We start from the raw sequence: 20,718 nt of genomic DNA on the forward strand, positions 1-20,718 counted from the left end.
CCCCGTGGTGATTCATGGTACAAACACATGTGTGTAGGAATGCAGACAATAATGTCCCTGCTTTTTTTGTAAGGAATTTTTGCTTATTGTGTAAGAAGTTTCATTAGACACGCATTGCTCTGTTACATTTTGCAGACATCTCCTGGATTTCAGCGCACGCTTTGGCACCGAGCAAAAGAATGTTTGAAATTTGGTAATAAAAGTTTTGTATAATCAAATATTTTGCAAAAGCGTAATTTTTCCACATAGTTGCTTCTTGCTTTTGGTTATTTCTAGTCTTTTATAGTGAATGTTTTATTGTCTTTTCATGCAACTTTATATTCTTTTTTTTACATCAATATTTGGTCCAAGCCTTGTAATCCTAAAGGGCACTTTTACTTAAGACCAACGTACACTAATCATAAATTCTAAAATGTCGTCATGAGCCAAATTTATCCCATTAATAATCAAGCCTCAAGGGGCTTTAAAGGAGTTTTCAACTTTCAAACAAGTGGTCCCCAAATGATTTCAGACACCCTGTCATGTTCCATGACTTGGGAGTCATAGAGTATTGTATTGTTCATGTTGTGTTGCTATGCAATAAGGTTTGCATTTTAGTTTGTCCTCCTTCTCTTCTTGTCTGCTTTGATGTCAGCAACACCCCCTTCTTTTTTTCCTCATTCTGTTTCAGCCATCTTAGGAACATGTCTAGCAGCTCTGGTTCCGAAGAGTCTTCTTTACCTACTGCAGCTGTTGCAGTTACTACTACTGCAAGTGAGCATAACTACAAGAATTCAGCTTGAAAATAAACATTCTGAAGGGATCTTCATAGTTACCTCTGCAGTTGAGTCAAGCTATCTGATTAAATCTCTTAAGGTACCTTCACACATAACGATATCGTTAACGATATCGTTGCTTTTTGTGACGTAGCAACGATATCGTTAAGGAAATCCTTATGTGTGACAGCGACCAACGATCAGGCCCCTGCTGGGAGATCGTTGGTCGCTGAGGAAAGTCCAGAACTTTATTTCTTCGCTGGATCTCCCGCTGACATCGCTGGATCGGCGTGTGTGACACCAATCCAGCGATGTCTTCACTGGTAACCAGGGTAAACATCGGGTTACTAAGCGCAGGGCCGCGCTTAGTAACCCGATGTTTACCCTGGTTACCAGGGTAAAAGTAAAAAAAAACAAACACTACATACTTACCTTCAGCTGTCTGTCCCCGGCGCTCTGCTTCTCTGCACTCCTCCTGCATCCTGTGTCAGCGCCGGCCAGCCGGAAAGCACAACAGTGACGTCATCGCTCTGCTTTCCGGCTGACTGGCGCTGACAGTGCAGAGGAAAGCAGAGCGCCGGAGGACAGACAGCTGAAGGTAAGTATGTAGTGTTTGTTTTTTTAACGTTTACGCTGGTAACCATGGTAAACATCGGGTTACTAAGCGCAGCCCTGCGCTTAGTAACCCGATGTTTACCCTGGTTACCGGGGACTTCGGGATCGTTGATCGCTGGAGAGCTGTCTGTGTGACAGCTCTCCAGCGACCAAACAGCGACGCTGCAGCGATCGGCATCGTTGTCGGTATCGCTGCAGCGTCGCTGAGTGTGAAGGTACCTTTAGTGTGAATAATGGTACATAGAAACAACCTACAAGTGGCCTCTCAAGAGTGACCTACACTCACAACCTAGCTATGGAGTCAAAATACATCCAAAAAGCAAAACAAATAGTCCAGTGCCAGCTCTCTGCTACATTAGTCTCTGTGTATTGGCTGTAGCGGTAATGTCACGACTACAGCAGACATTACCACTGCAGGTCGGAGGTCAGCGGCCCTGCTAATGTAGACGGTGTGATGACACAGCATTTAATTTTCCTGATGTCTATTTTCAATAAGCCACTAGGCATAGACTTATCTTTATGATGACTTTTGAATTTATGTCTTTGCTCTTTGGTTAGTCAAGAAACACAGATTATTGTTCGTATGAGTATTTAACACTGACTTTTGAGTTGACTGTTGTAACTTATTGTCTGCTATCTTTGCAAGGCAGGGGCGCAGGGTCATTGAACAATGGATGTTTGCTAAATATGTTGATTGACCATTTTGTGGGTCCTATGGCATGTTGACATGCAAAAAAAGAGAAGGATGAACTATGCAGATTGTTTAAATACTCAAACAATGTGAGTTAATCTTATCACACCTTCCCCTTGACCTCTGGATGATGGATTGAAGGACAACAGTTGTGAACTATATAAGGGGTATATGCCTCTGTAACAACAGAATCAGAGACTCTTTACAAAACCACTGCAAGGAACATTCTAAAGGACAACAGCCAGGACATCATGGCTCCATAACGAGTGACACAGATTTGACATTCTGCAGGATGCCAGCTTAGGGAACCATGGCCCCGACTGAAAGAATATAGATCTGCTCCATTGACCATAACTCAACCCATAAATGTGTTTGGGGAAGTGAAGATTTGGACCCACTGGTCACCTGAGCCTCTTGGATACGTTTGGGGAAGCCAGGATTGGGACCCACTGGTTATCTGGCTCCATGGAGACATTTGGAGAAGCAAGGTTGTGACCCTCTGGTCACCTGGTCATGTATCTAAGTGGGCTGTTGGCTTACTAAGCTTGTCGTTACCTCCTCTCTGTCCTTCCAAAGATGGGGTAGTCAGCCCTGGAAGCTCCGAAGTCGCAGCTGCTCTAATCCCGGCGAGTCAGCGGAAGGGTGAAACTGTGTAATTTGTACCCTCTTGGGTATTTTGCTGGGACTGTTCTATAGGTTATTGCCTGTTTTGTAGTTCAATAAAGTATTGGCAAGCTGTATTGCCTTCACCCTGTGTTGTCTGAGTAGTATTATGCCTACGGTAAAAGGAGAACGGACATTCAGTGGGATGAGCCCTGGTCCATGTGGTCTCAAGCCAGCAGACTAGAGCACCCGCTGACCCCCGTGTCTCCTCAGACTGCACCATGTCGTGCTAAGCTCAGTGATTGGCTGCTGTAGTTATAACGTTACCACAAGAGCCAATATAGACAGATCGGAGCAGTGGTGGAAAGCCAGCTCTAGACCCAAGGAGTACTCTCTGTTTTGTTGTTTTACATGTCTCCAATCTTTTGGGGCTCAAGTTTTTGAAAGGAGCCACGCAAGAGAAGGAAGGACATGCCAGAAATCCCCACCCTTCTGCGGACCTCCTTCGCGTGTGACTGCATTTGCCATACTCTGAGAGTCACGAGAGGCTCTATGAGCAGCTCCATGTCTTGCTTTCCCTGCTTCCTCTTTGGAGGAGACTCCACTGTAACAAATGTGACCACTGCCACCTCTACAACTGGTCAGCACCCTGGTTCTATGGAGATATTGTCTGGTTCATGAGGGAACACCAACTTGAGGGACTTAAGCCTGATTTGTGGAAGCCAACGACTATTCACAAAATCATCAGAGCCAAAGATGAAGAAGAGAACATTCCAGGTCTCTATTCCAACACATTGAAAACGCCTGGAATCTGTGTAAGATCCGATACTGCCCAAGATGCCTCTTCATGGAGGAAACATCTGGGCATGTATTTTGGGATTGCTGTTTTGCTGTTGGATGTCCTGGAGGACGACCTGAGGAACTCTGTCCCCAAAGCGAGCCTATTGTACCATTCAATACTTTACGGACTCTTCCCTGGAGTTCATACCATAGGAACCATCCAGAATGCTTGACACCTTATGAACTAAGGAAGCTATTTGGGTCAATAGGAACAAACACATATTGAGGAGGGAGAACAAGTCCATCTGGGACTGCTGCAGGCTGATCCACAGCCTGTTCAGAGACTATTCCATCTGGAATGACCACAGTGAAGAAGAAGTACTAATTCCCTTTTCCTCCCGTTCTCCCTTCCATGTGTGTTGTCTTTCAATAAATCTTTGGGCCTGTGATTTCCCACTCCTCCTTAAACCCTCTTTCCCATTACCCTTCCCCTATCACGGTTCATCGTACTTTATTGTATTTCCTATTTTTCTTTTCAGCTTGCATGTTTGTGTAGTTTAGAAGTTTGATGTATAGTTTAGTGCGTCGTTCTCTTATGCTATGTCATAATGATGTAGAATGATGTGTGTACTTTACTGTGGCACAGTAATAATAATTGTAATCATAATTTTATTTCTTTAGCACCAACTTATTCCGCAGCACTTTAGAGTTAAGTGGGGATATGTATAGACAATAAAAATAGTACAAAATAACACATTTCAACAGTTACCCTGCTCGCAAGCTTACAATCTATAAGGAAACTGTTTGCTACCCTTTTGGCGAATGCCGGTAAATAACAATTTTATTCAATAAAAAAAAATTGGATCATTAAATGAGCAATTATCAATTTGTATAGAGTTGATGGATGCTTTATCATGGGGTAAAATCTTACCATGTAAATGAGCCCTAATTAGACCCTTGTCTATGTATTTTATGTGGTAATCAAATACAACATAGGAATGTATCCGCACTAAACGCAAAGACAATCCTGTATACTCCATTTTTAAATGAATAAAAACGTCCTCTTCTATAAGAAGAATGTTAGTGAAGTGGAAAATATAATGGCATGGTTTTATCAGCTCTTAAAATAAATGTTCCGTACAAAGCGTAACGAGTGCCAGACACTGAGTCAGTTGCCCATTAAAATTGATTTGATAAAGTATTTCCTGAGTGTTGTACACACTATTATTACTAGTCAGATGCAGGCAAATAACTGAAGAAATCTCGTAATAATTACCCATATTCTGGATAGCGCACTGATCTGCGAATGATGGTAGATGTATAACGAGAGCCTGTGGAGGAACATTTGCAGCTTGTGTGATTGGCAATCTTGATAGTTACAGGTTCTGGCGCTTGAGTCAAAGGCAAGGAAATTTGAAAAACCTAATGAAAAAAAAATAAGAGTCATCAGGGTGCAGTATGAGAAGAAACATATTACTGTCTTTATTCAAGTACAAAACGTGCATTTTATATCTTCAGGAGCACAAGCTCCTCTTGATCTCAATTTCCCGCTTGCTAAGGGGGCGGTGTGCTCCTGATGATTGACAGTTTGGACCATAGCATAGTAGTGCTGCTGACCAGAACTGTGCGCTTTCCCATGCTCTAAGGAGAGAAAGCTTCACCAGTGCAGCATCAAATCGTGCCATCTTCATTTGCCACCCCTATAAAAAAAGTTTGTAACCCCAGCACTACTTGTCCATTAGATTGCAAAGGATAAGGTAAGAGACTGCAGAGGTTGACAGTAACCTAGACAGCAAGCAGCAAACAGTAGAATTATAAATCCCTCTGTTCTTCAGTTGCAAAGTTTTCACAAGCACTTTAAAATTTTACCTATTTAAGAATATGAGAATATTCCTTTAAAAATGTGGTCAGCTCCCTTGACATAACTTGATGGAAACCCAATGGGTTCCAATATAGTCAATGAGGTCCATCGACACCATTAGTCTCCATCATGCTTCCTGTAGGCATTCTGTTTTTTTTGTTCCTATGAAAGAACATATTAACAAAATTGATACAAGAGATACTTTATCTCTTTAATAATTTTTCCCCATTGTGTGTAGATTTTTGGTAGAAACTGTGATGTTGAAGTTTATTGGATATGAAGCATAAGTGAATGCAAGGCATCCATCTAGGCGCATACACGAGCATCTGATCAGAGTGCTCCACAATAGAGTTTTTTCTGTGGACCAAACATTTTATCCTGAGAAACCTCTAATAGCGGGAGAGAAAATCCACCGAGACATAGCTATGCCATTATAGTGGTAAACCATGTAGTAATGTGTTTTTTTCTGATTTATTTAGGAATGCATTTAACTGTATATTATTAGCTGGGGGACCATCTTTTGGGATCAGGATAATTAAAACATATTTTGACTGTTATTTTTTGTTTATTTGTTTATTAATTATTATGACTATTGATCTAGATAGGTCCAATTAAGGGTCTAATAGGGTGAACCTCTGGTGACCATTGCCATATGTTTTATAGGATACCAACCTCCGCTGCCAAGTCCCAGCAGAAACAGGGCAAAATAAAGTTATTTAGTTTCCTGGTGATCTATACTATTCCATTGTTACCCATATGTCAATAATTCTCAACCGTGGATTGGTCAATGACTTAGACTTGAAGGCCTGGATGTTACTAGAGATGATGCTATAAGTTTAGACCAATCCACATTACCATTTTTTCTATATGGCTTACTCAATCTATTTAGACCATTGAGTTGGGCTCACTAATTAGGCTTTATTGTAACTTTTTAAACTGATCATTTTTTTTTGTGAGAACCCCCAACTTTCACTATATCATATTTTGAACACTTCTTTTTGGATAAAGATAAGTCAAGATATATCTGAAATAATGGGGTTTTTCATTTGTAGGAACACTTATAAATGACCAAGTTGTCCTATTTCCCGTATATGTAGTGTCAGAACAGAACTAACCCTCCATGTCTGATAAGTCTGCTGAAAGAAAGACTGAATTTCTAAGACTGAAATATATTTGGTCAATATTTGCTGTATATTTATGTCAGATATCACAGGAAATGTATGAAGAGTGCAGGGAGTGTTTGCAGCAGGCTCAGGAGCTGAACCTGCTCCATATGCATTGGATGTCAGCTTCATATTACAGCTGTCACTGTGTTACGATGGTCCGGTTTGAAGATAACTCTTACCCAGGTTGTTTAATCCTGTTGATGTTGAGGTTAATATAGAATATAATATAGGCCTTGGCATCTAAACAGTAAGATGTAGGTAGAGGGCTGAATTTGTCATCTCATTGCCTATCTTGGCATTATCTTATCCAAATAGTGAACACCATAAAAAATGCGAGAAACACAGCTTAATTGACAGAAAATTTATAAAAAATATGCCTCTAAATATATGGCAGCAGAAACAAAGATTATATAGGTTTTTTATTGCAAAGTAAAAGCAAATGTTGTAAAAACTAAACCAAAAGAAAAAGCAGTCCCTTAAATGGGGCATTTGTGCTGCAATACAAGAAGCCTTCATATGTTGACAGAAAAGTAAAAAAAAAATGGAATACATATGTACAGTACAGACCAAAAGTTTGGACACACCTTTTTATTTAACATTAGGACTACTGCTATAGACATTTTGACTACTTGCACTTCAGTAGTTCTAGTCAGGGTCACGAGTCCAGTAGTCCTAATGTTAAAGCTTTTTCTGTAGTTTCAGGACTATGAAAATTGTACATAGTTAAGTAAATAAGGCAGCACACTGCAGCGCTGAAACATGCAAACTTGAAACACGAAATTTGAACTGCATTACTGCACTAGAAATATGAAAAATGAGAGCGTTTAGCGCATAAAAATGGCCAATTTTATGTGTACCTGGTAGCCCCTTTACGGCATCTCTCTTATACCAGGTCCTACACTTGCCTTACCTCGCTGAGAATAAACGTCTCCATCTGAATGGGTACATGTGAAACCTCTTCCTAGACTAAAATTCGCTCTCTCTGTGGAGGGGTATTGGACCTGCTGTAATTAAAACACCTGTGGCTAGGAGGCGGAGTGCACGATGGCCAATTTTTATGCGCTAAATGCTCTCATTTTTCATATTTCTAGTGCAGTAATGCAGTTCAAATTTCGTGTTTCAAGTTTGCATGTTTTAGCGCTGCAGTGTGCTGCCTTATTTACTTAACTATATACGAGTTGGCGACTCTAGGTTCAGCACCTGTTCACACTTAGTCTATGTTTGGATGTGCCGGTCAGGTTTTTGATATGAAAATTGTACACTCACACTGAAGGCATCAAAACTGTGAATTAACACATGTGGAATTATATACTTATTAAAAAAGTGTGAAACAACTGAAAATATGTCTTATATTCTAGGTTCTTCAACGTAGCCACGTTTTGCTTTGGTGGTCATCTGGGGTAGCACCCCATCACTCTCCTTCTTGGTCAAATAGCCCTTACACAGCCTGGAGGTGTGCTTGGGGTCATTGTTCTGTTGAAAAATAAATGATGGTCCAACTGTTAGGGCTGGCGGAACGCACCGAGTTAATTTGAGAGATGTTATTTGGTGCGTTTGCAGCCCGGGGTGTTGTGAATTCTGTTGTCAAGCTCCCTCCTGTGGTCATGAATGGTACTTCGGCTGGTTCTGTCCATGGGCTTCCTCTGTTGGTTGTGAGTGGGGCTGCGGCTTCTGAGTTTCCTTCCACAGGTGACGAGGTTAATTCGTTAGCTGGCTGCTCTATTTAACTCCTCTTAGATCATTGCTCCATGCCACCTGTCAATGTTCCAATATTGGTCTAGTTCACTCCTGGATCGTTCTTGTGACCTGTCTTCCCAGCAGAAGCTAAGTTCCTGCTTGTTTTTCTTTTGTTTGCTATTTTTCTGTCCAGCTTGCTATTTTGATTTTTGTCTTGCTTGCTGGAAGCTCTGGGACGCAGAGGGAGCGCCTCCGCACCGTGAGTCGGTGCGGAGGGTCTTTTGCGCCCTCTGCATGGTCTTTTTGTAGTTTTTTGTGCTGACCGCAAAGTTACCTTTCCTATCCTCAGTCTGTTCAGTAAGTCGGGCCTCACTTTGCTAAATCTATTTCATCTCTGTGTTTGTATTTTCATCTTTACTCCCAGTCATTATATGTGGGCTGCCTTTTCCTTTGGGGAATTTCTCTGAGGCAAGGTAGGCTTTATTTTTCTATCTTCAGGGCTAGCTAGTTCCTTAGGCTGTGTCGAGTTGCATAGGGAGAGTTAGGAGCAATCCACGGCTATTTCTAGTGTGTGTGATAGGATTAGGGATTGCGGTCAGCAGAGTTCCCACGTCTCAGAGCTCGTCCTATATTATTTGTAACTATCAGGTCATTCCGTGTGCTCTTAACCACCAGGTCCATTATTGTCCTAACCACCAGGTCATAACAGTACAGGTGGCCCAAAGTATTAATGCATCTCAATAGAGGGATAAGAGAAGTTCTGAGACCATTTTTTTTTCTTTGCAGTGTGTTTTGTCTCTCTTTTCCCCTTTACCTCTGGGTGGTTCAGGATACAGGTGTAGATATGGACATTCAAGGTCTGTCCTCTTGTATGAATAATCTCACTGCAAAGGTACAAAACATTCAAGATTTTGTGGTTCAGAATCCGATGTTAGAGCCTAGGATTCCAATTCCTGATTTGTTTTTTGGGGATAGATCTAAGTTTCTGAATTTCAAAAATAATTGTAAATTGTTTCTTGCTTTGAAACCTCGCTCCTCAGGTGACCCTGTTCAACAAGTGAAAATCATTATTTCTTTGTTACGTGGCGACCCTCAAGACTGGGCATTTTCCCTTGCACCAGGAGATCCGGCATTGCGTGATGTTGATGCGTTTTTTTCTGGCGCTCGGATTGCTTTATGATGAACCAAATTCAGTGGATCAGGCAGAGAAAATCTTGCTGGCTCTGTGTCAGGGTCAGGATGAGGTAGAGATATATTGTCAGAAGTTTAGGAAGTGGTCTGTACTCACTCAGTGGAATGAATTTGCCCTGGCAGCAATTTTCAGAAAGGGTCTCTCTGAAGCCCTTAAGGATGTCATGGTGGGATTTCCCATGCCTGCTGGTCTGAATGAGTCTATGTCTTTGGCCATTCAGATCGATCGACGCTTGCGTGAGCGTAAAGCTGTGCACCATTTGGCGGTATTATCTGAGCATAGACCTGAGCCTATGCAATGTGATAGGACTTTGACCAGAGCTGAACGGCAAGAACACAGACGTTGGAATGGGCTGTGTTTTTACTGTGGTGATTCCACTCATGCTATCTCCGATTGTCCTAAGCGCACTAAGCGTTTCGCTAGGTCTGCCACCATTTGTACGGTACAGTCGAAATTTCTTTTGTCCGTTACTCTGATTTGCTCTTTGTCATCCTATTCTGTTATGGCATTTGTGGATTCAGGCGCTGCCCTGAATTTGATGGACTTGGAGTTTGCTAGGCGCTGTGGTTTTTTCTTGGAGCCCTTGCAGTGTCCTATTCCATTGAGAGGAATTGATGCTACGCCTTTGGCCAAGAATAAGCCTCAGTACTGGACCCAATTGACCATGTGCATGGCTCCTGCACATCAGGAGGATATTCGCTTTTTGGTGTTGCATAATCTGCATGATGTGGTCGTTTTGGGGTTGCCATGGCTACAGGTCCATAATCCAGTATTGGATTGGAAATCAATGTCTGTGTCCAGCTGGGGTTGTCAGGGGGTACATGGTGATGTTCCATTTTTGTCTATTTCGTCATCCACCCCTTCTGAAGTCCCGGAGTTTTTGTCGGATTACCGGGATGTATTTGATGAGCCCAAATCCAGTGCCATACCTCCTCATAGGGATTGCGATTGTGCTATCAATTTGATTCCTGGTAGTAAGTTTCCTAAGGGCCGACTGTTCAATTTATCTGTGCCAGAGCACGCCGCTATGCGGAGTTATGTAAAGGAATCCTTGGAGAAGGGTCATATTCGCTCGTCGTCGTCACCATTGGGAGCAGGGTTCTTTTTTGTGGCCAAGAAGGATGGTTCTTTGAGACCTTGTATTGATTACCGCCTTCTTAATAAGATCACAGTCAAATTTCAGTATCCTTTGCCGCTGCTGTCTGATTTATTTGCTCGGATTAAGGGGGCTTGTTGGTTCACCAAGATAGATCTTCGTGGTGCGTATAATCTTGTGCGTATTAAACAGGGCGATGAATGGAAAACAGCATTTAATACGCCCGAGGGCCATTTTGAGTACCTGGTTATGCCATTCGGGCTTTCCAATGCTCCATCAGTATTTCAGTCCTTTATGCATGACATCTTCCGAGAGTACCTGGATAAATTCCTGATTGTATATTTGGATGATATTTTGGTCTTTTCGGATGATTGGAAGTCTCATGTGAAGCAGGTCAGAATGGTGTTCCAGGTCCTTCGTGCGAATTCTTTGTTTGTGAAGGGGTCAAAGTGTCTCTTTGGAGTTCAGAAGGTTTCATTTTTGGGTTTAATTTTTTCCCCTTCTACTATCGAGATGGACCTTGTTAAAGTCCAGGCCATTTATGATTGGACTCAGCCGACATCTGTGATGAGTCTGCAAAAGTTCCTGTGCATTGCTAATTTTTATCGTCGCTTCATCAACAGGAAAAAAAAGGCATTTAAACTGGGTGACAAAGAGGAAATTAAAGGAGGCCCAGGAAGCCTTCAGAATTAAACTTGAAAAGAAACTGTCCCACAATAATACCAGAGAGGTTTGGGCAGGAATGAAATTACTGACTGGGCTTAAGCTGAGGCCTGAAAATGATCCAGGAACAATGGACAAGGCTAATGAGATGAATGAGTATTTCAATAGATTTAGCAGTACATGTGTAATGCCAACTGATAGTGGATGGGAACTGGGTGCAATTTCTGCAACATCGATATTGAAGGATGAGCAGACCTATTTTAGAGTATCCGAAAATGATGTGAGGAGGCAGTTTAAGTCACTTAACATTGGTAAAGCTGCAGGACCTGATGGACTCAGCTCACGTGTCCTTAAAGTTTGTGCAGACCAGCTGTGTACTGTCTTTACACGCCTATTTAATGGAAGTCTACAAACACAGAGGGTACCAGTGTTATGGAAAACTTCCTGTCTGGTGCCAGTACCCAAGACTTCTTCTCCTGGAACCCTAAATGACTATCGTCCTGTAGCCTTAACATCTCACGCTATGAAGGCCTTGGAAAGATTAGTGCTTGCTCACTTAAGACCGAGGGTCAATGCTTTTATCGATCCCCTTCAGTTTGCTTACCGACATAGATTGGGGGTGGATGATGCTATCCTTTCTCTGTTACATAGGGTACATTCATTTCTGGAGACTGACGGAACCACGGTGCGAGCGATGTTCTTCGATTTCTCGAGTGCATTTAACTCCCTGCAGCCACTTTTACTACACAAAAAGATGACTGATATGAAGGTGGAGGAGGGGATGAGAAATTGGATAACTGACTACCTATCAGATCGGCCACAGTTTGTACAGATGGGAGCAGTTGTGTCAAGCAGATTACTGAGCAGTGTAGGTGCCCCCCAGGGAACGGTGCTTGCGCCCTTTCTATTCACACTGTATACTTCAGACTTTCAGTATAAATCTGAACTTTGCCACCTTCAAAAATTTTCGTATGACTCCGTGGTTGTGGGATGCATTAGGGGAGATCAGGGGGATGAGGAATATAGAAGGGTGGTGTCGAATTTCGTGGATTGGTGCAATCGTAACTATCTACAACTAAATGTTAAGAAAACTAAGGAGTTGGTGGCCAACTATAGCAGGATAAAGATGGAATGCTTACCGATCACTATTGCTGGTCAGGAGGTAGAGCAGGTGGAGAGTTACAAATATTTGGGGGTCCATTTGGATAGCAAACTGGACTGGAGATGCCACTCAGAGTTTGTCTACAAGAAGGGGATGAGCAGATTGTATTTCCTAAGGAAACTGAGGTCTTTTAATGTGTGTAGCAAAATGTTAGAAATGTTCTACCAATCTGTGGTGGCAAGTGCCATCTTTTTTGCAATCACGTGCTGGGGTAGTAGTGTGCGGGCCTCTGATGCTAATAAGCTGAATAAGATTATTAAGAAGGCAAGTTCTGCTGTGGGCTGCAATCTGGACTCTTTTGGGGAGGTAGTGGAGAAAAGAACTCTGAAAAAGTGTATGGCAATTATGAACAATAATGCACATCCACTATATGAGCTATTCATGAGACAGAAGAGCACCTTCAGCAACCGGCTTATACTTCTGAGGTGTAAGAAGGAAAAATATAGGAAATCGTTTGTGCCAACTGCCATGGGAATGTACAACAATAACATTAGGGTTAAACCACCAAGGTGAATGTCTACTTATTTCTCTACATTTCAGTTCACTTGTTGTGTATGTCCTATTCTAATGTATAATGTTCTTCTGTCAACAAACTGTCATGTCAACTATGTAATTCCTTTATGATTTTTATGATTTAAGTTGTGCTGTTGTGATACCATAATTTCCCACGGGATCAATAAAGTGTATCGTATCGTATCGTATCAGTAATTTTTCTAGTGTTGCTAAACCGTTGACTGATTTGACCAAGAAGAGTGCTGATGTGGTCAATTGGTCTTCTGCGGCTGTGGAAGCTTTTCAGGAGTTGAAGCGTCGTTTTTCTTCTGCCCCTGTGTTGTGCCAGCTAGATGTTTCGCTCCCGTTTCAGGTCGAGGTTGATGCTTCTGAGATTGGAGCAGGGGCTGTTTTGTCGCAAAGAAGTTCTGATGGCTCGGTGATGAAACCATGTGCCTTCTTTTCTAGAAAGTTTTCGCCTGCTGAGCGCAATTATGATGTTGGCAATCGAGAGTTGTTGGCCATGAAGTGGGCATTCGAGGAGTGGCGTCATTGGCTTGAAGGAGCCAAGCATCGCATGGTGGTCTTGACGGATCACAAGAATTTGACTTATCTTGAGTCTGCCAAACGATTGAATCCTAGACAGGCTCGTTGGTCGCTATTTTTCTCTCGCTTTGATTTTGTGGTTTCGGGCTCTAAGAATGTGAAGGCTGATGCCCTGTCAAGGAGTTTTGTGCCCGACTCTCCGGGTGTTCCTGAGCCGGCGGGTATTCTCAAAGAGGGGGTAATTTTGTCTGCCATCTCCCCTGATTTGCGGCGGGTGCTGCAAAAATTTCAGGCTGATAGACCTGACCGTTGCCCAGCGGAGAAACTGTTTGTCCCTGATAAATGGACTAGTAGAGTTATCTCTGAGGTTCATTGTTCGGTGTTGGCTGGTCATCCTGGAATCTTTGGTACCAGAGATTTGGTGGCTAGATCCTTTTGGTGGTCGTCTTTGTCGCGGGATGTGCGTTCTTTTGTGCAGTCCTGTGGGACTTGTGCTCGGGCTAAGCCCTGCTGTTGTCGTGCCAGTGGGTTGCTTTTGCCCTTGCCGGTCCCGAAGAGGCCCTGGACGCATATCTCTATGGATTTTATTTCGGATCTCCCTGTCTCTCAAAAGATGTCGGTCATTTGGGTGGTTTGTGATCGCTTCTCTAAGATGGTCCATTTGGTACCCTTGTCTAAATTGCCTTCCTCCTCTGATTTGGTGCCATTGTTTTTCCAGCATGTGGTTCGTTTACATGGCATTCCGAAGAACATCATTTCGGACAGAGGTTCCCAGTTTGTTTCGAGGTTTTGGCGAGCCTTTTGTGCTAGGATGGGCATTGATTTGTCTTTTTCCTCGGCTTTCCATCCTCAGACAAATGGCCAAACCAAACGATCTAATCTGACTTTGGAAACATATCTGAGATGCTTTGTTTCTGCTGATCCGGATGATTGGGTGTCCTTTTTGCCTTTGGCTGAGTTCGCCCTTAATGATCGGGCCAGCTCGGATACTTTGGTTTCGCCGTTTTTCTGTAATTCTGGTTTCCATCCTCGTTTCTCTTCAGGGCAGGTTGAGTCTTCGGACTGTCCTGGTGTAGATACTGTGGTGGATAGGTTGCAGCAGATTTGGACTCATGTGGTGGACAATTTAACATTGTCCCAGGAGAAGGCTCAACGTTTCGCTAACCGCCGGCGCTGTGTGGGTCCCCGACTTTGTGTTGGGGATTTGGTTTGGTTGTCGTCTCGTTATGTTCCTATGAAGGTTTCCTCTCCTAAGTTTAAGCCTCGTTTCATTGGTCCATATAAGATTTCTGAGGTTCTCAATCCTGTGTCGTTTCGTTTGACCCTTCCAGCTTCTTTTGCCATCCATAATGTATTCCATAGGTCGTTGTTGCGGAGATACGTGGCGCCTGTGGTTCCATCCGTTGATCCTCCTGCCCCGGTGTTGGTTGAGGGGGAGTTGGAGTATGTGGTGGAGAAGATTTTGGATTCTCGTATTTCGAGACGGAAACTCCAGTACCTGGTCAAGTGGAAGGGTTATGGTCAGGAAGATAATTCCTGGGTCCTTGCCTCCGATGTTCATGCTGCCGATCTGGTTCGTGCCTTTCATTTGGCTCGTCCTAGTCGACCTGGGGGCTCTGGTGAGGGTTCGGTGACCCCTCCTCAAGGGGGGGTACTGTTGTGAATTCTGTTGTCAAGCTCCCTCCTGTGGTCATGAATGGTACTTCGGCTGGTTCTGTCCATGGGCTTCCTCTGTTGGTTGTGAGTGGGGCTGCGGCTTCTGAGTTTCCTTCCACAGGTGACGAGGTTAATTCGTTAGCTGGCTGCTCTATTTAACTCCTTTTAGATCATTGCTCCATGCCACCTGTCAATGTTCCAGTATTGGTCTAGTTCACTCCTGGATCGTTCTTGTGACCTGTCTTCCCAGCAGAAGCTAAGTTCCTGCTTGTTTTTCTTTTGTTTGCTATTTTTCTGTCCAGCTTGCTATTTTGATTTTTGTCTTGCTTGCTGGAAGCTCTGGGACGCAGAGGGAGCGCCTCCGCACCGTGAGTCGGTGCGGAGGGTCTTTTGCGCCCTCTGCATGGTCTTTTTGTAGTTTTTTGTGCTGACCGCAAAGTTACCTTTCCTATCCTCAGTCTGTTCAGTAAGTCGGGCCTCACTTTGCTAAATCTATTTCATCTCTGTGTTTGTATTTTCATCTTTACTCACAGTCATTATATGTGGGGGGCTGCCTTTTCCTTTGGGGAATTTCTCTGAGGCAAGGTAGGCTTTATTTTTCTATCTTCAGGGCTAGCTAGTTCCTTAGGCTGTGCCGAGTTGCATAGGGAGCGTTAGGAGCAATCCACGGCTATTTCTAGTGTGTGTGATAGGATTAGGGATTGCGGTCAGCAGAGTTCCCACGTCTCAGAGCTCGTCCTATATTATTTGTAACTATCAGGTCATTCCGTGTGCTCTTAACCACCAGGTCCATTATTGTCCTAACCACCAGGTCATAACACCGGGGTCCACCGTGCAGGAGAGGACCTGCTGCTGGCAAATGGCGGACCTATATGGCGGTAGAAACGCACTCTGTTACTTCGCAGAGACGCTGTGCCAGATCTCACTCTGACCCTCGGTGGCTTTTAAGCCCGCGCCAGAGGACGCCCCGAGTCAGCAGCTGAGACCTTGGCAACTAAGAAATGCGGAACCCTGTTGACTTCACAGGAGTATGCAGCAACTGCTGAGCTGAAGGCAGTGTGTGGCAAAACAAACATACAATCTCCTCACCGGAGGTGCCGGCATTCTAGGGGCTTATTTCAGCCGAGTCCCTGAACACACATAAATATGACCACACTGGCGCATGCACATAACTCATTCAATACTAGCGCATGGCCGTGCGGTCATGAGAGCCTTAAATAGCTGCAGCAAGTACAGGACCTTCCAAGAAGGACCAATGAGAGGCTGCTACAGAGCCTGAGCACCTACAGGACCTTCCTAGAAGGACCAATGGATTTAGCTGCAGTATCTGAACATGTGACCCTCGATCTCCACTGAGAGATCTTACTCTGGGCATGCTCAGAACGAGAAAAGCAGGACTCAGTCCTAGAAGCGTCTGCTCGCCGTTGCCCAACACTGACTTCAATGGCAGAAGCAGGAAAAACAGCAGTAACCCTTTGTACAGAGTCAGACTGAGCGAGACGATGGGACTGACGTCTCTGCTGAGCAGGCTCCACTGTGACAGGAGAAGAATGGGAGACCGCAGCGGAGATGGCCCGAGATTTCCCCTGTGCAGAGGCGGGAACTCGACCCCTAACACCAACTAAACGCAAACCGGATGGAATAACATGCCGCTGCAATATGCTGTGGTAGCCATGCTGGTTCAGTATGCCTTCAATTTTGAATAAATCCCCAACAGTGTCACCAGCAAAGCACCCCCACACCATCACACCTCCTCCTCCATGCTTCACAGTGGGAACCAGGCACGTAGAGTCCATCCGTTCACCTTTTCTGCGTTGCACAAAGACACAGTGGTTGGAACCAGAGATCTCAAATTTGGACTCATCAGACCAAAGCACAGATTTCCACTGGTCTAATATCCATTCCTTGTGTTCTTTAGCCCAAACAAATCTCTTCTGCTTGTTGCCTGTGATTTCCTAGCAGCTATTTTACCATGAAGGCCAGCTGCACAAAGTCTCCTCTTAACAGTTGTTGTAGATGTGGCACCCCTAGGGGTATTTGCCACAAAAATAGTTACTGACACTAAACACAAATATTAAGATAGCAAAACTGCACTACCACCTCCGGCCAGAAGGGGGAGCTCCAGAGACTCCCCTTAATCCATTCTGGTCTGAGAGAAGAAATGGCAGTTGGGCTAAGGAGCTGAAAGTGAGAGGTCATACAGCTGAATTTCTAACAGCCCTATGACGGTTTCCAGGCCCAAATCACCGGCCTGAGGAGAAGAGGGACAGAGAAAAGGGACATTGTGAGAACCGGGTAGCATTAATCACTACCCAGAACAGGCGCAAAGACGGATACCGGATCCGTGGCTGTATTCATTATATATAATACAGCAACCGGAAAAACGTGAGGTGATATCAGCTTCACTAGGGCCGGACGCAGCAACAGACACAGAGTTCAGCGGTACTCCCGGAGGGGGTAAGCCGATAAAAGGACTCGGGTTGCCCGTCGAACCAGGACCCGGAGGTGACAGATTGGGCCGGCAGCCAGTTCACATACAGCAGCGGGGCCACACAGAAATTGCGCACAATAAGAGGCGAAGACCCCGGCAGGGTCAAAGTAACTCAGAGTTCCCATACAGACTCCGGTGACAGGACTGGTTGTAAATCCTTTTATGTTAAAGTAAACTGGTTAAACGTTTCAGTGCCTCAGTCTTTCATTTGGACAATAGCCATCTATCCAGGATCGGGATCGTCACCGCTGGGAGAACCTGCTGCTGATCAAGTAAGTGCCTGTCCCCTCACGATACCCCTTACACTGTGCATTGCCTGAGGCCACAGCACCGGGTCAAGCCACCTGTGACATCCCCCTCAAGAGACAGACCCCATTGGTCCGGTGCTGGGTATCCCGGTCTCTTGGGCGTCACAATTGGCGTCACGAACAGGATCTGGCCAGCCCGTATACCGGGTATTGTGTGCCGTGATTGGAGCCCAAAACTGTGAAAACTTGGACGAAAAATCTTGAAAATTGACTTTATTAAAGAAAAATCCATTCCCCATTGAAAACTATTGAAAGTGACTTTTCCCCATTGGTTATAATGGAGTAAAGATGGCCGCCATCCCCTGAGGTAATCACCTCATAACCGTTAGGCACAAGACTGTTAATTGAGCTACGCCATCACCTGAGCCCCAGTCTAACTGAAAAACTTCAGAATCCACCATTACAGAGCGCGCGGCCGGCAGGAGCAGCAGGGGGCGTGTCATTGTGGGCGGCACCAAGCTGAGCGCTCTGACATCAGAGCAAGGGGAAAATCGATCCTGCTGCACAGCGGAACGAATCTACACTATCCCGACGGAAGCGGAGGACCGGAAGGGTCCGGATTAACTAAGGGGGCACAGTATGTCGCAGCACGGAGACGCCGCAGCATCCGGCGACGCTAATGCAGCTGAAAGACAGAGTGTCGATAGAGCGTCTGGTAGCGCAGCGGTGCAAGGAGTGGCGCCCATCATGCCGGTGCTGATGCCATATACCCCAGGTGGCCCGTGGCTTCCAATGTATGAAGGTGAGCCTAATACCCTTGACGATTTCAGAGAAAAGATGCTGGCCCATTTTAACATGTTCCCCGTGGGTGAAGTTCAGCGTGTTAGTCTCCTGATGATGCAGTTAAGTGGCCATGCTAAGCGAGAAGTCACAGCATGGGCAGCTGATCTAAAAGGCACTGTTGAACGCATATTTGCTGGATTAAAAGCTACATTTGAAACCACTGCCAGCAGCAAAGCTAAAGTACGATTCTTTAATTGCAAACAAAAAGTTAATGAGGGCGTGAGAGACTTTGCCTTAAACCTGCAGGAAGCCCTTAAATCACTTACACTGGCTGAACCCATTTTTAACACCGGAGCGGATAAACTGCTAAGAGATCAATTTATGGAGGGACTCTACACCCCTTCTCACCGGGGGCATGTGAGCATGCTTGTTTTTAAGAACCCTGAATTGACATTTGCCCAATTAAAGGAGAGCGTTATACGTCTCCAGCTGGCAGAGGCACCTCGGAATCAGGAGCCTGCACAACTCATGGCAGAGGCTCCTCAACAACATGGAGTACCAGGGACATCAGCTATGTCCGGGGCCATTGCTAAGCCCCTGGGGCCCAGTACTAATGAGGCTTTTCAACAAAAGCTTGACTCTTTAACTGATGTTGTTGCTTCAATGGCTAAAACCATGCAGGAGATGAGAGGACCCAAGATGGAGTTGTCAAACCGTAGAGAAGGTGTTCCATGGATGAGACCCCGGAGATACCCGACATGGAGAGGACGACCCCGCGACCGCTACCAACCGGATGGAAAGCCCATTTGCCGCCGTTGCCAGCAGCCAGGCCACTTTGCACGAGATTGTGATTTAAACGGGAATCCCCTGGGAATGCGGGCCGCTTCGCAGGAATGAACTTTCAAGGCCCAACACCCTGGCACGACAGGTACATCGGAGGACGACCCATTATCCCTATCGTGCTGGACGGAATGCCCCTCAACGCTTTGCTGGACACAGGTTCCCAGATTTCATCTATACCGTATATCCTTTATAAGAGGTACTGGGCTGATGCAGATATTGATAAAGGGCCCTCTGATGTTGAACTAGATATATGGGCCAGTAATGGTAAGTTGGTACCGAAACTAGGATTCAGGGAGATGACCATAAAGATTGGTAAAGTAGAATTGAAGAAACAGGGTATAATTGTTGTTGATGTTGACCGGCGGAACTGTGAACCAACTGTATTGATAGGAATGAATGTGTTAGAGAACTGCTTTTCCGAAGTCATTTCTGTCTTACAGCAAATTGCTGAAACTGCCCAATCCTGCCAGCAGAGAGTTCTCCGGAGGGAAATAAAAGTATTGATGTTAAGGCAACAGGTAGAAGTTGCAGGTGGAGAAATCGGCAGTGTGAGGGTAAGTGATCCAACGTCTATTGTAATCCCACCAAAAACAGAAATGCTGGTATGGTGTAGAGCAGCCATTGGTACTAAGGGACGAGATTATCAAGCCTTAATAGAACCAGTGTACACCGACAGCAGGTCCACTATACTCACAGCACGAGGGATAGTCGAGGTACATCGGGGACGAGTGCCGGTACGACTTTTGAACTGTGGAGAGGAAGAGGTCACTTTGCCAAGGTATGCTACAATGGCAAAGCTATATACTGTTGACAACAATGCCATCACAACCATTGAGCCCTTAGAACCAACCTGTCAGGTGGAAGGCAATGGCTCAGATGGAGAAATGGAGGATTGGTGCCAACAGCTACACGTGGGCATAAATTCAACACCTACACATCAAAAACAAGGGGTGTATAGGCTAGTGACGGAATATGAACAAGTCTTCAGTAAACACCCATTGGACTTCGGACGGATAGAAGGGGTAGAACACACAATCCCCACAGGTGACCATCCCCCAATAAAAGAAAGATATAGACCCATACCGCCCGCTCACTATCAATGTGCAAAAGATATGCTGAGGGAAATGAAACAGGCCGGGGTAATAAGAGACAGCTGTAGCCCCTGGGCGGCCCCTCTAGTGATTGTCAAAAAAAAAGATGGAACTATGAGAATGTGCGTAGACTACCGGCAGATTAATAACATCACCCATAAAGACGCCTACCCCTTGCCTAGGATAGAAGAGTCCTTGACTGCTTTGAAATCTGCTAATTATTTTTCCACCTTAGACTTAACAAGCGGGTATTGGCAAGTCCCTGTGGCTGAGAGAGATAAGGAAAAGACGGCATTCACCACACCAA

At 44.8% G+C, this 20,718-nt stretch overlaps 1 protein-coding gene across 1 annotated transcript in view; it reads right to left on the reverse strand.

Annotated features, from left to right (window-relative positions):
• VEGFD (vascular endothelial growth factor D) overlaps window positions 1-20,718 on the reverse strand; it is a 109,937-nt gene that overhangs the window by 14,552 nt on the left and 74,667 nt on the right. Inside the window, exon 4 of the mRNA XM_069761048.1 lies at window positions 4,721-4,866. Within this exon, the coding sequence (XP_069617149.1) occupies window positions 4,721-4,866 (146 nt within the window). The remainder of the gene's footprint in view (window positions 1-4,720; window positions 4,867-20,718) is intronic.

This window comes from Ranitomeya imitator, chromosome 3, assembly GCF_032444005.1.
Source record: "Ranitomeya imitator isolate aRanImi1 chromosome 3, aRanImi1.pri, whole genome shotgun sequence".
In the NCBI taxonomy this organism is placed as follows: Eukaryota; Metazoa; Chordata; class Amphibia; order Anura; family Dendrobatidae; genus Ranitomeya; species Ranitomeya imitator.